Source organism: Gadus macrocephalus, chromosome 15 (genome assembly GCF_031168955.1).
Source record: "Gadus macrocephalus chromosome 15, ASM3116895v1".
NCBI lineage: Eukaryota > Metazoa > Chordata > Actinopteri > Gadiformes > Gadidae > Gadus > Gadus macrocephalus.
This window is the reverse complement of record NC_082396.1, coordinates 14,410,946-14,424,152: the sequence shown is the minus strand read 5'-3', so window position 1 is coordinate 14,424,152 and position 13,207 is coordinate 14,410,946. Positions and strand designations below refer to the sequence as shown.

At 42.8% G+C, this 13,207-nt stretch overlaps 2 protein-coding genes across 2 annotated transcripts in view; both read right to left on the bottom strand.

The window, feature by feature from the left end:
• Positions 1-245: 245 nt before the first annotated feature.
• Positions 246-8,451, bottom strand: ubac2 (UBA domain containing 2). Its single transcript, XM_060073646.1, has 10 exons — positions 8,266-8,451; positions 7,853-7,977; positions 7,271-7,390; positions 7,062-7,168; positions 6,697-6,820; positions 5,962-6,009; positions 5,296-5,404; positions 5,045-5,187; positions 2,308-2,460; positions 246-1,973 (listed from the first exon to the last, which is right to left on the bottom strand). The coding sequence occupies exons 1-10, from the start codon at positions 8,294-8,296 to the stop codon at positions 1,866-1,868; spliced, it is 1,068 nt and encodes a 355-aa protein (XP_059929629.1). The 5' UTR covers positions 8,297-8,451; the 3' UTR covers positions 246-1,865.
• A 3,568-nt stretch (positions 8,452-12,019) lies between these two features.
• The window catches only part of dachc (dachshund c), an 18,541-nt gene continuing 17,353 nt past the window's right edge, over positions 12,020-13,207 (bottom strand). Inside the window, exon 6 of the mRNA XM_060073878.1 lies at positions 12,020-12,057. Coding sequence (XP_059929861.1) covers positions 12,020-12,057 — 38 coding nt within the window. The remainder of the gene's footprint in view (positions 12,058-13,207) is intronic.

Here is a 13,207-nt window from a genome sequence, read left to right as displayed (position 1 = left end):
GCCTAAATCTGAAAGAAACGGAGCGAGGGCTCAATCTAGTGTTGGAAAAGTGCATTACAGAAATGCATTTAAATTTGGACCAGGCAATTAGCAATATAAATTTGCATTGAACGAGCTACAAGAAAATTCCATCAAGGCCATGGCGAAAATAGTAAGTATGCTTACAAATGCTTTTCGATAACCATTTAAACGGCTAAACTGTGAACTAAATAATTCGGAGGACAGAAATCACTTAAAAGTACACCTTTCCCATTTCCTAAAGTGGGTTTATTTCACTTTCAGGACAAACCATTCAACAGAACAAGTTGTCATTGCAGAATCGATCTCGTATGCATCACGTGTGATACATATGCGCCATCTTCATTTGCCCACAAAACAATTCAACATAATGTATAAATGGTATTATACAAAATAGAAAATAATATCTGCGTTCAACATGGTTTGCAACCATCTCGTCACTTTTCATACAATTTGTAAATGTATTGTTTATTAACCTTTAAAAGGCATCTACATAAACACCAGTGAGTTTTTATAGCCTTCATACATTTATCTTATTGCATAATAAATATTGTTTTCATTAAGACAGCTGTGTTGTGCTGGCAGGGTACATATCTTCCTACAGACAGAATTGAATATTTCAATCATATTAGCCTCTATATTTGAAAACCTATGTGGGTTGTACGTGTGCATGATAATGAACGAGCATATGTTCATGAATGACAAAACATGACAATAAAGACAGAAGAGCTCACGTCAGCTGACCGACAACGTGCACACGGGCATTCAATCATGTATGCAATGACATTCAAATAATCCGGGATCAAACATGAAGTACACACGCTCCACAAACCCTGAGATCGTGCTCCTACAGCCTCCTACGTTACACAGAAGAAGCTTTGTTACACATACGTTGATAGGAGCTCATGGATACACAACGTCAATGTCTCAGCCAATGAGAATCCAGCTTCCGAGTCACATGTGGGCGAGTTGGGAGGGAGGGTCAGCCAATGAAACACTGTTCATGTGACAGCTCTAGAGACACCCACATCCAGCAGGTTTGAACCCGGGGGTTCAAACCCGTACCCCATGCAGCCCCCTGCCTCCACCTGCTCCCACACGTCTTGCCGTCTTACGACAAAATAAATACACAAATATAGCTCAGGTTATTTTCTGATTAGCCGTGGCCCACTTTTGTGATGAAGACATTAAGTTGTCGGAATATCTGAATACGAGCGTGACTTGTAGAACGAGTTTGAAGTGTATCCCTCATGTCAAGAGGATGTCAGCGGAAGCGCTATGCTGCAGCCCGTACCTGTTTTAGACAGTTGCTGTGGCGACGTCATTGGTCGTCTTTTGTTCCGATCAACCAAGTCCTAGCTTGGCTATGTTCAGGATCATAGTGGTTTTAGGACTGCAAGCATAGCAACCAACAGTCCTTTATTAATGGTATTGTATACGGTACGGGGGTCACTAATTGTTATTTCAGTTAATGCTTGGTTGATGGTCTTCCAATATGCCTTCATCCCAAACTGTGATACACCTTACATGACCTTGAAAGTACGATTGGAAACATCCGTAGGGTCAAGTACCCACATGTTCATGGCTATGAGGCCATAGGCTCCAGGCTGCGACGCCTCCTTAAAACAAGCACAGCACAGTCTGTGGACTCTGGACGCGACAGCTTTTCACTCACTAGGTTCCAGCACAAGCTGACCCCGGCCACGATGACTAACCTAGTCGGGGGGAGCCGACCGGGCGGGCCCCGAGCCCATCTCCTCCTGCACTGGCTCTCCCCAGCAGTCCCCCACCTCCTCTGCTCCTCACCCCCCCTGACCTCCTCCGTCTCTGGTGCTCCCACTGATCGCTCAGTGCTGCAGGAGGTAGTTGGTTGCCATGTTGATGTCATTGTTGGAAGCCCCGAGTGCCTCCAGGGCGTCGATCCGCGAGAAGCCCATTTCGACCAACCTGGCCACCTGAGAGAGGGGAACAGCAGCAGCAGATCATGGACAAGGGGTTTAATGAACAGCCCCCTGAGTGCCCCCCCGTTACATCAGCAAACCAAACAGGGAACTGATAGAATCAACACAATTTGGCAGGAGAAGTAGAGACTACACTTTTGGCTACATAGTTACCAATGAGATCTAACACTCAATTATGAATTAACAGTTAATGAACTGAAAATGCATAATTACAATTTGGATGATTGATCACTTTTGGCTCATGTAACATGTGATGGGCAAGCAGACGATGAGAGATTATGACGCACTCCTCCCAACACACATGTCCCGGCCACACCCAACAACCAACCTGTTCCTCCGCTGCAGGGGAGTCGTCCAGGGGAGAGGGGTGGGGCTGGGGGGAGGGCTGGGTCTGCTCCGGGGGGGCCTGCTGGGCTGGGGCCCGGATGGGGCCCCTGCGTCTCAGCGAGGGGAAGAAGCGTCTCCAGTCCAACATGCCAGCCTGCATTCCAGAGCCCCCCAAACACGGGGATGTTAAGAGTCGCCACCACTTGGTGGAGACTCACAGACACTTCCCTCTTTGAGGACTGACAACAGCTCTCAGGAGAGAGGATCAGCAATAGCCTACTGGCCAAGTCTCTCAATGATTCTATTGATTACACACTATACACTACTGGGGTTAAACTCAAGCGATAAAACTGAAGAGATTAAACATGTGAGAACTCAATATTTAAGGAGTGTGCAGTGTAGACACATTTTTCCATGTACATACACATCTCTGTAAGTATGAACACCAAAAAAATTGGTAGTCACTAGGGCTGCAACACCGAATCGATTAAATCGATAAAAAACAATTACTAAAAGCGTTGGCAACGAATTTGGTCATCGATTCGTTGATTCGCGTGATTAATACGTCACTCGTAGGCGCGGCACTGTTTACAGCCAGCCGCCGACAGGTTGGTTCATGGTTCATGCATGCCCACAGCGAGCTTTAGTGTGGGCGACCATAGCTTGTATTTTGGTCATATCTTTACACTGGACTGTAGGCCTATATAAAAGTGTTGAACCTTCACTGAAAAAAAACTCCTTCAACTGAAGTATCCGTCGAGTCCAACCAAAAACTCTTGTCAGCTGCTGCTGCTGCAGACGGTGTGCAGACGGGCTCGGAGTCGGCACCGCGTGCATCAACAGTCATTCAAAGCAGCGGTAGTAATCCCACAACCGGACGGTGTAGAAAGTCCCCGTCAGTTGAAAATAGTAATCCAGTTTTTAAATGTTAAAATCGGCAGGATATAGAGCTAGTTAGCTTTAAAAAAAAAAAAAAAGTAGCAAACAGTGTGAAATGTGATGTGTTCAGGTCGGCTCAGTAATATGATTGATGTGTTCAAATGCAAAAAAAAAAGAAAAAAAAAAAAAAGAAAAGATTTTGGCGAAAACTTGATAATCTTATCAGCAATTAAAGCAATAATACAAGTTATAATTCAACAAAATAATAGAAAAGTATCAATAAAGACTTGGATTGTTAAGGAGTCTCGAAAATGGTATCAATATCAATAAAAGTTAACGATCTCCTGTCATCTGAGAGAAATTAAGATGATTTAATTTATTTTTAACCGTTAGTATTCACCGGTTAAAGATCTTATCGGTTAACCGGTTAACCATGGACATCCCTTAAATACTGTGTATGTATGTATGTATGTATGTATGTATGTATGTATGTATGTATGAATGCATGCATGCATGCATGCATGCATGCATGCATGCATGCATGCATGCATGTATGTATGTATGTATGTATGTATTAGGGATGCGTCGGTCGCGACTGATTCGTTACAACGAACGAATCCCGAACGTGAACGACAAGAACTGGTTCCCCAAAACAAGAAGAACTGGTTCTTTGATTCTTTTTTTTTAACATTAACCAAACATATGGTCACGTAAATAAAATATACAAACGAACAGAGCTCCGTCTCCCCGCGACTTCCATTGATTGAGTCTACAACTTTCTCAAAGATTCAGCCAATGAGAGGTAGCAATGGTGTTGGAATGGCACCTGGGTAAACCAATGACAAGGCGGTACCGTCGAATATGCGCGCTTTCTCTGTCTGACGTATCTTGGGTCATACCATTCGACTCATATATCCCCCTACATTTTTTCGAAAATAGACTTGACCTCCATCTGTTTATTGGATAAACGCATTTCCCAATCCCAGGAGTCTTTGCTCCATTCTACGTCAATTTAAGAACAAACAAAGAAATTAAACTGCAGTTCGTATTTTTTATTTATGACCATGCAAGTTCTGTAATGCCTGAACAATGAAGAATTAAATGTAAAATAAAATTATAAATGTAAAACCATGAATGAAATATAGAGAGTAAGCAAGTGGTATAAATATTGGTGGGACGTTTGACATATTAAATAGCAGGCATCTCCAAACGGCGGACTGCGGTCTTGACGGTCCTATCCGGACCAAAGACCAATTCAAAATAAAAAAATATATAAAATTTCTTTTTTTTTTTTTTTTTTTTTTTTAAGATGTAATCTGACGTAACGAACGAATCAAAAAGAACGAATCAAATAAACGAATCGTTATAGTGAACTGAACTGAAAGAACTAGTTCCCGGAAAAGAATCATTTTGCCCATCCCTAGTATGTATGTATGTATGTATGTATGTATGTATGTATGTATGTCATACATTGTATGTTTTTTTTGTGTTATCCCAGTTATGTTTTTACATTTTTTTATCATTTAATATTACTTTTAATAGTTCTGGGACGTTGGAGCAATAACCTGATGTTTTTACACTTCAGTCTGCACTGTGAATTTGAAGTAATGTTCAGTTTTTTTAATAAAGATGCGGCAATTACCGTAGAAATGTTTCTTTTTTTATCCGATTCATAGATGAATCGATAATCAATAAATAATAATAATCGTTAGTTGCAGCCCTAGTAGTCACGTTTTATACAGCTTGAACATTGGAGCTGCTGTGATAAACATAATTCCCCGTCGGGGACGAAGAAATAACCCAACTACCCATCTATGCATGGATCATGCGCGTGTCCGTGTGCTTCTGTGTGCGTGTACCTGGGGCTGCGGCCGGGGGCTGCGTCTGGCCTGGTTGTACTCGGCCAGCAGCAGCTGCTGGTCCAGCAGGTCCATCCTCTGCTGCCTCTGGATGTCCAGCGTGGCGCCCATCCCCAGGGGGCTCTCGCTGGTGGGCTCAGGGCCTGAGACACACACACACACACACAAATAAGAAGGCGTGCATGCAGAAGCAGCATTTGTTTGCCCTAGAGAGTGAGTCATCTGATGCAGCCCGGGGAGCAGAGCCCTACCAGAGAAGAGAGGCTCGAGGACACAGCGACCCATTTTGGCCAGCCAGACGGGGACGAAGAGGACGCGCTGCAGCCAGAGGACATTGCCGTAGTACAGGCCGCCTGAGATCTGGGAGACACACACGCAACTATGGATGCATTCAGGATTATAAAGCAGGGCCTGTTTGCTATGACGATAAGCACTGTGTATGTAAATATTCTATGTGGGGGTTACTACTCCAAGCCGTAAAGGTACTGGGTTTGAGTCCTGATGACTGCAGCTTAAGTTGCTATGACAACTCGCTCCAAGAAGGACATGTGTCTGACTGTACTGCAATTGTCTTTCAATGAAAGTGATGAAAGTGGTGGATTCATGTGGAGCTTCGTGGGCCAAAAGATAAAAGTCCCTGAAAAATATCTTTAAATATCCCTCAACATCTATTATTTTAAGTATTGTGAGTCTGACACGTTATCTTATAACACAATACAAATACAACCGATCCATAATGAAAGTGGGAGAAGATCAATTCATATTGAATTACCGATCCCCGGCCTAAATTCAGAATCATCAAAACAGAATTAGGAGGGCAGCCAGGGAGCAGTCAAGCCAAGCTGGGCAACACACTTTAAATATGGGACATCGATACTTCAAAAGATAGCCTTGGTGGTAAACAGAGAGTAACTCACCAATCCACTGAGTGTGATGAGCCACATGAAGGGATGGGAGGTGAGAAGCTGGAACAAAGAAGCAACAGCTCAACAGAGAGACCACATCTGAAGCACTACTAACACCGTCTTCTACATACAGTGGGAGCCTACCAGCTCAGCATTCACATATCCTCCATTTAACTGGAATTCATTTGTACATAATAACTTGGTGGCAGTAAACAAATGACATCCCACCCAACATGATGTGGTTGTATTCTTGTAAAATGTGTAGAAAAACATTACAGTAACTAACAATTTCCAATATCTGATTGTCATTGGCACGAGGCTGGATCTTTTCTTCTGCAATACTAAATAAATAATGAAAATTAAGAATGAAGAAATGAAAGCCACAAATGTAAATGTTACAGTCCTACAGATGGCGCTAAAGTGCATTTCCGGATAGTAAATTTGCCTAATCTATGTTCTGTTCTATTCAGCAGCATTCAATTAAAAGAGAATAGAAGACCTATAGAACCCAAATCCAACGTTAAATCAAGCAAAATATGTAACCACTCCAAATAATAATGTATCACAATATTTGCAGAATCACATTATTTGCAAAAACGCAATATATATCGTATCGGAGCTCAAAAATCTAGGTTATATCCTATTGCGAGGTCCATACCCAATACCATGCCTAGCATTGTATTAGGCATAAAACTGACTACTCTCTTGCGGATGGAAGTCCTAGAGAGAAAACACACACACACACACCTGCAGTCCCACGATGTAGACCAGAGTCTTGTTGGTGATTGAAAAGTATCCCAAGACCTGAGTGACAGGAACCCTGGGGATGGAGAGGTAGAAAGGGACGAACAGGGAGAAGATGGGGGACAGCCTGGGAGAGAGGGAAAGAAGATGGGAGAGCCAATCAACAAGGAGACCTTCTTCAAGAAGAGTCACGATCAACACAATGTTGCTCAACGATTGTTCTAAATAACTTCTTCCTGTCCATTCAATTAGGAATAACCAGGACATAGAACAAAACCAACACCTATTTCCATTTATGTCTACTCTGCATCATGTAACACACTCACACACACACAAACACACAGCAGTGGGGTTAACAGGCTACGCACAGTCCTGTCGGGAGCTCTTCCACCTCATGGTCAAACAGGAAATACACCGCCTGGGCCAGCAGGAAGTCGGTCAGTGCAGACAGGAGCCAGGTTCCCCAGAGGAAGGACTGAAACACAACAGGTTTGCAGGAGCAGTTATGTTGGTGGAAAATCAAAGCTATAAGTCATCAAGAAGCAATGAATTCCCTTCAACTCATTGTAGAACTTACAGCAAACTTCCTGGTGCCGAATCGCCTCTCAAAGATGCGGAAGTTGTAGATGAGCAAGCTGCTGCAGAGGGTGTCCTTCAGATCCAGACAGACCAGCCGGCCGCAGGCCCACCTCCACACCTGCGGTTTGAAAGGAAGAAGGGATTCCTGCTTATAGGCTGAGATATCCCATAATCCCATGTGGTCGCTCATAACGGAGAATTTGAGCTGATAGCATCAATACAATCTATACTATATGTTTCCTATCTGTCACGTAAAACTATTTTTTAATAAAAAATGATGCACTTAGAATGGATCCTAAGTGACTGTCTGCCTTCAGTTTATGACATGGCAACAGTTTATAAATATTGTTGTGTAACTGGACGAAGGCAATTACAAAACTAAAACATGGCTATAACGTAGCATTTTAAATATAGAGGATTCTGTGGCATGAATGCAAAACAACTCTCTGATTACATTACCACGACATATGTGAGTAGTCACACACACACACACACACATACACACACATACACATTAAAATAGTGGTAACTAAGTCTTAAGGCAAGAGGCATCATGTATGACCTCCTCCTGGCAGCTTACCTGCTGCTGGGTGGTGATGGCCTGTAGGTTGTAGGTGAAAAGTCCCTGGTACTGAGGCAGCAACGTCAGCATGACCGTTAACCCACTGAGAACCAGCAGTAAGCCTTTGGACAGGGGGACCTTGTCTGTGGGGAAGACAACATATCGACACCATTGAACCTTGTAGTTATTTTGTATGGTTTTGCAAGGATGGCGGTAAGGAAAGTGGAAGGTGTGTTTTTTTCTCAAGCATTATAGATATCATCGTATTGAGGGTAACTGCATAAATATTCGTACTCGGAGTGGAAATGGTTTAGACATCATTCGTCAGGGGAAATCGTTTATGAATGACGCCGCAAAGCCAGCAATAGCTAGCGATGGCTTATCAGTATGGAGGAACATTGCGATAATCTTCGGTGAAGCGGAATACTCACATAATCCCCGAGAGCCCGTGGTCGTGAACATGGTTTCTGAGTGTGAAGAACAGACAGGGCAAAGGCTGAAATGTTCACCTGAAATCTGATATATAGTTTGATTGATCAGCCATGCTGTTAGGAGAAGAAACGGGCAAAGGCTATAAACTACAGTAGCCCAAAAAGACCAGAAGTCCTTTTTGCGCGATTGTTGCGGTACAATATATAAATATCCGTTGGAGGGCGCTGTTACTTTACTATTAAATGGATTCACCATTTCATATTCAATTTGTAACACGGTTATTTATGGTATTTTTCAAAATATGTGTTTACGATTACATATTTTTGTTGGGAGGTAAAATATTTTTTCTTGTTATTAAGTGTCAAATTGACTACCCATATATGTATAAAATAAAAAAAGTAGCTGGAGACAAATTTAGTTTAATTGAGTGTAAATATTGTTAACTAGTTCAAATGAAAACAGCAAATATTTTATACATTATCTTTCAATTTTTGAAAACAACATTACCTTTACACCAATGCTTACATGCACTGCTGTGTATATATATCACTCAGTCTTGGGTGTGTTGAATCTTGTCAAAATATGAAATTCTTTCCCCGGTCTCTTTCTTTAGTGTTCAGTGTGTGAGGCACGTTTCTCTTTCTCAGAGATTATCCCTTCATGGCTGGATGCAATTCAAATTGCTCCCAAGTTGATTGATCCGGTGCTTTTCTAAACACCCAAGAACATTTTGAAAAGATATGCACAACAGCTGTCTAATAGTTTGCGTTTCCTGGTCTCCCACAGATGCAGCGGCAGGTTAGTTCCCATTGGTTAGTTCCCATCCATTAGGTCTATTTGGCTGCCTGTGGTCAGATGTGACTGCAAAGCAGGGGCCCGAGAACAGCTTGCTAATTGTGTTTCAGACCTTCTCTGTCACTGATGTAGGAGTAAGGTCTAAAAAAGGTTGCTTTGCCCCTGTTCTCAATCAAAGCTAATCAGATTAAACAGGGCAAATAAGTGTGTGTGTGTGTGTGTGTGTGTGTGTGTGTGTGTGTGTGTGTGTGTGTGTGTGTGTGTGTGTGTGTGTGTGTGTGTGTGTGTGTGCGTGTGTGCGTGTGTGCTTTTGCCTGCATATGTGTGTGTGTCTGTGTGTGTGTGTGTATGCGTGTGTGCATATGTGGGCCTGTGTGTGTGTCCTTGTCCACGTACACACACACATTTGTGTGTTTTTCAATAAAGAGACTCCAGATTTGGAGACAGCCTTGACTCCTGCTGTTTGCTTTGTTCATTAAGAGGAGATGAGCAGATGGCTTGCAGGTCTGTTGTGCAGTACACACATGAACACACACACACACACACACACACACACACACACACACACACACACACACACACACACACACACACACACACACATGAACACAGTCCTGTCACCTTAGCTTTATCCCCCATTTATCTTTTCCATTACACACCTCTCAGCAGGACAATGCTACTGGGTGGTTGGGAAGGGTATGGTGTGTGTGTGTGTGTGTGTGTGTGTGTGTGTGTGTGTGTGTGTGTGTGTGTGTGTGTGTGTGTGTGTGTGTGTGTGTGTGTGTGTGTGTTTGTGTTTGTGTGTGTGTGTGTGTGTGTGTGTGTGTGTGTGTGTGTGTGTGAAGGGGGAGAGAAATATATAGATAGATACCTAGTAGGATAGATTGAAAGAATAGCAGATATAATTGAGGAGAGAAAGTTATTAAGAAATCAAGAAATAACAAAAAAGGTCACAAATAAATAAATAAGATATAAGATAAAAGAAGAAAGAAGAGTTCCACTTGTGTCTATTGGGTCAAGCCTTCCAGCGGTCTTACTGACCAAAGTGATGACTCATCCAGACATTATTTTGACGAATCATTAGAAATCTGCCCACAGTTGAAGGTTCATTGTGTTCAGGACACTGCCCACTGGTCAACACACATCCTTTGTCATGTGTAACCACGACTAACAGTGTTCAAATGCAAGAAAAAACACAAATACAAAGTGGTTTGTATTTAAATTGTTTTCGATGATTGAATTCATTAACTATTAAGTAAAATATATGGCACGCCTAAAATGGTATTTCGCTTTTATATCCACATCTAGTTTACTTAATATTTAAGCACATCAATCATATTAAATTAGATCTCATTTAAGTATTTAATGTTTCTGGATAGATTCATGTCGTTCATCTCACCTTTATTACCATTTTACTTTCACCTTCATCTGTGAAGCTCAACAAAATGTCCCCATTAAAGACTTCCACCCTAAGAATGTGCCCTTCGTTTTTCGTCCAATGGGGGGGGACATGATTGAATAAAATGTTGCGGACCAACAGATAGTGCTCTGTCAACATATTTCAGCCACAGCGAACAAACTCCCTTTATCATGGTGTCTGTCAATACCTACGTGTGGGTTTTTGGAAATGGAGCAAGAATCAATGGCTTGGCTTAATCCTTTCTCTCACACATGATTACAAATGCACAGGCACATGCATACCCACCCCCAACACACACCCGCACACTAACACACACACAAATAGGCATCCCCAGCATAGACACTTACAAATTAACAAAGGCACACACATATTTAGACAAGTGCACAATGTACACACACACACACACACACACACACACACACACACACACACACACACAAAAACAAGTAGACGCATGAAAAAAAAGCCCACCCACTAGCACACACATCAGATTCCTAAAAAAAATCTGGTCATTCAAAACAACTGCTAGGACGATAATATGTCATCTGTAAAAAGAGGAAGTTACAATGTAATTATTATCCTTGCCAATAGGACACAAACACCCACATCAAATCCCCACACACATCGAAGGTAAAGCTTGTCTATGCAAAGTCTCTCAAAGTCTGATTAACAAAGCATTGAAAACCTAATAACAGGTTGTCCGCGTGAAATGCATAAAGAAAGACTCAGACATCTTAATAAAAAGGGTTTGTATTGTATTGTCAAACTGCACTACTGCATACCAAGCACATTACAAGGCGTTTATGGGCTGTACAACATGCCATCTTGTTTCTGATGATGATGTCAAAAAATGGGGAATATATATTTATATCCACTTGTGTTTAGATATACATCACTGACAAGAAGACAGAAACAAAAGAAAAAACAACTATGGTAAAATCTTCTTCTACAATCTATAAAGAAAACTTAAAGAGAAAAAATAAAGCACAAGTCAAAACACTTCTGAAATAAAGAAATACTTTTCAAATAGAGCCAAGATATCTGTTGATAGGTGCAATAAATTAAACTGGACAATATGAAAAAGATCAAATAACCATTTTATAACACAGCTCTCTCCACTGGGCTCAGACGGCAGGGTCCTGGGTGGGGGGGGGGGAGACACGCAGACGGCTGGAGGTGGAGGGGGGGGCTAAACACCGGGTGACACGGCCCGGGAATGTCTCTGGCATCTCACAATTGATGCGTCCTCCTTCTTCCCTCTGTCCCAGCTCTTGTGTCTCTCCGTTTTCTTCCTCTTCTTCTATCTGTCCACCCCCGCGCACATCTGTCCGCCCTCCTCCCAGCCAGCCATGTATCCAGCCGTCCCCTCCCTCCACCCACCCACCCACCCGTCCACCCTTCTACCCACACATCCATCCACACTTCCATCCGTCCCTCCAGCCACGCCCGTGTCCGTCGTCTCCCCCGTGCATTCATCCTTCCATCCGTCTGCCCACACGTCCATCCACCCCGTCCATCCATCCACCCAGGTCTGGACTTCAGTACATGCCAGTAGCATGCAGGAACACTCGGCTATCTGCGAACACAAACACAAACAGAGGCTCGTCGGGGTTTATTAAATACATGAGGGTGAACAGCGGCCAGAGCAGCTGAGGTCATGTTTCATTGTATGAATTGATGGCGTGGAAACGCTCTGGTTAGTAATGTCACCCTATGGTTTTTATTGATTTCTTCTGGATATTCGCCGGGGTTTTGTATTAAGTGGCCCATCAAAGATCATTTCATACAAAATGATTAGTAAGTAGACCTGACTGACAGTGTTTTTGCCCCCCCACCCCCCCCCCCCCCCCACCCCATAAAACCCCTGTTTTTGGTTATTAAACTTCCTGGCACAAAGGCACCACATCCTGCCCTGCTGTCTGACAGACAATCCCCTTTAAATGATTTATTGCTGGGTGTTAATTATGCAAATGATGTCCAAGACAAACTCATCACGAGGACAATTAAGACAGCCGTTAATTAGTGGCCGGCTCCCTTCTTGCTTCACTGACATTCAATTAAAAAAACTGCCTTTGAAAAAAAAAAAGCGGGCTGTCTGGTAGGCCCTGCCCTGGCACGGCTCGGAGCAGAGGTGGGCTGGAAGCAGGCGCGCTTTTGATGAGGCCAGGGTGGAGAGATCATAGATGTTTTATTTTTCTGTCTATAAAGGAGGTTACACAGGGGGAGTTTCTCATTAACGCACCACTAGAAAGACAATAATCTTGGGTGAGAAAATAAATAAATAAATAAATAAGGTGTCCTGTCCTATTTAAAAGCAACGGTGGGCTGGCGCAGCGCATGATTTAATGAAGTCAACCTTCGCCTCGTTCGCGCGCGGTACAACCCTGCAAGCTCTTAGCGAGTCGAACATCGACAGCAGAAGGGAATTTCATCGAAAGTTTTGTTTGACGGAGGGGGGAAAAAAAGATCATTGACCTTCAGAAATAAAACAGCAACCATGCTGGGAAAAAAATCATCCTCACACGGTGAAAATTACGAAAGTCAACTCAACGCTTACAGAGGCGCCGCAAATTGTCTCGTGTGAATCCATAACCACACCTTTTGAATAATTAATGAGACATTCCAGAGGTCAAAAAAACACATTCATACATGCAACATTTCTGCAAACCTTGCAATTCTCTGGATATTAAAAGTGAACATGTTTGAGGTAAAGTTTAAGCCGCAGT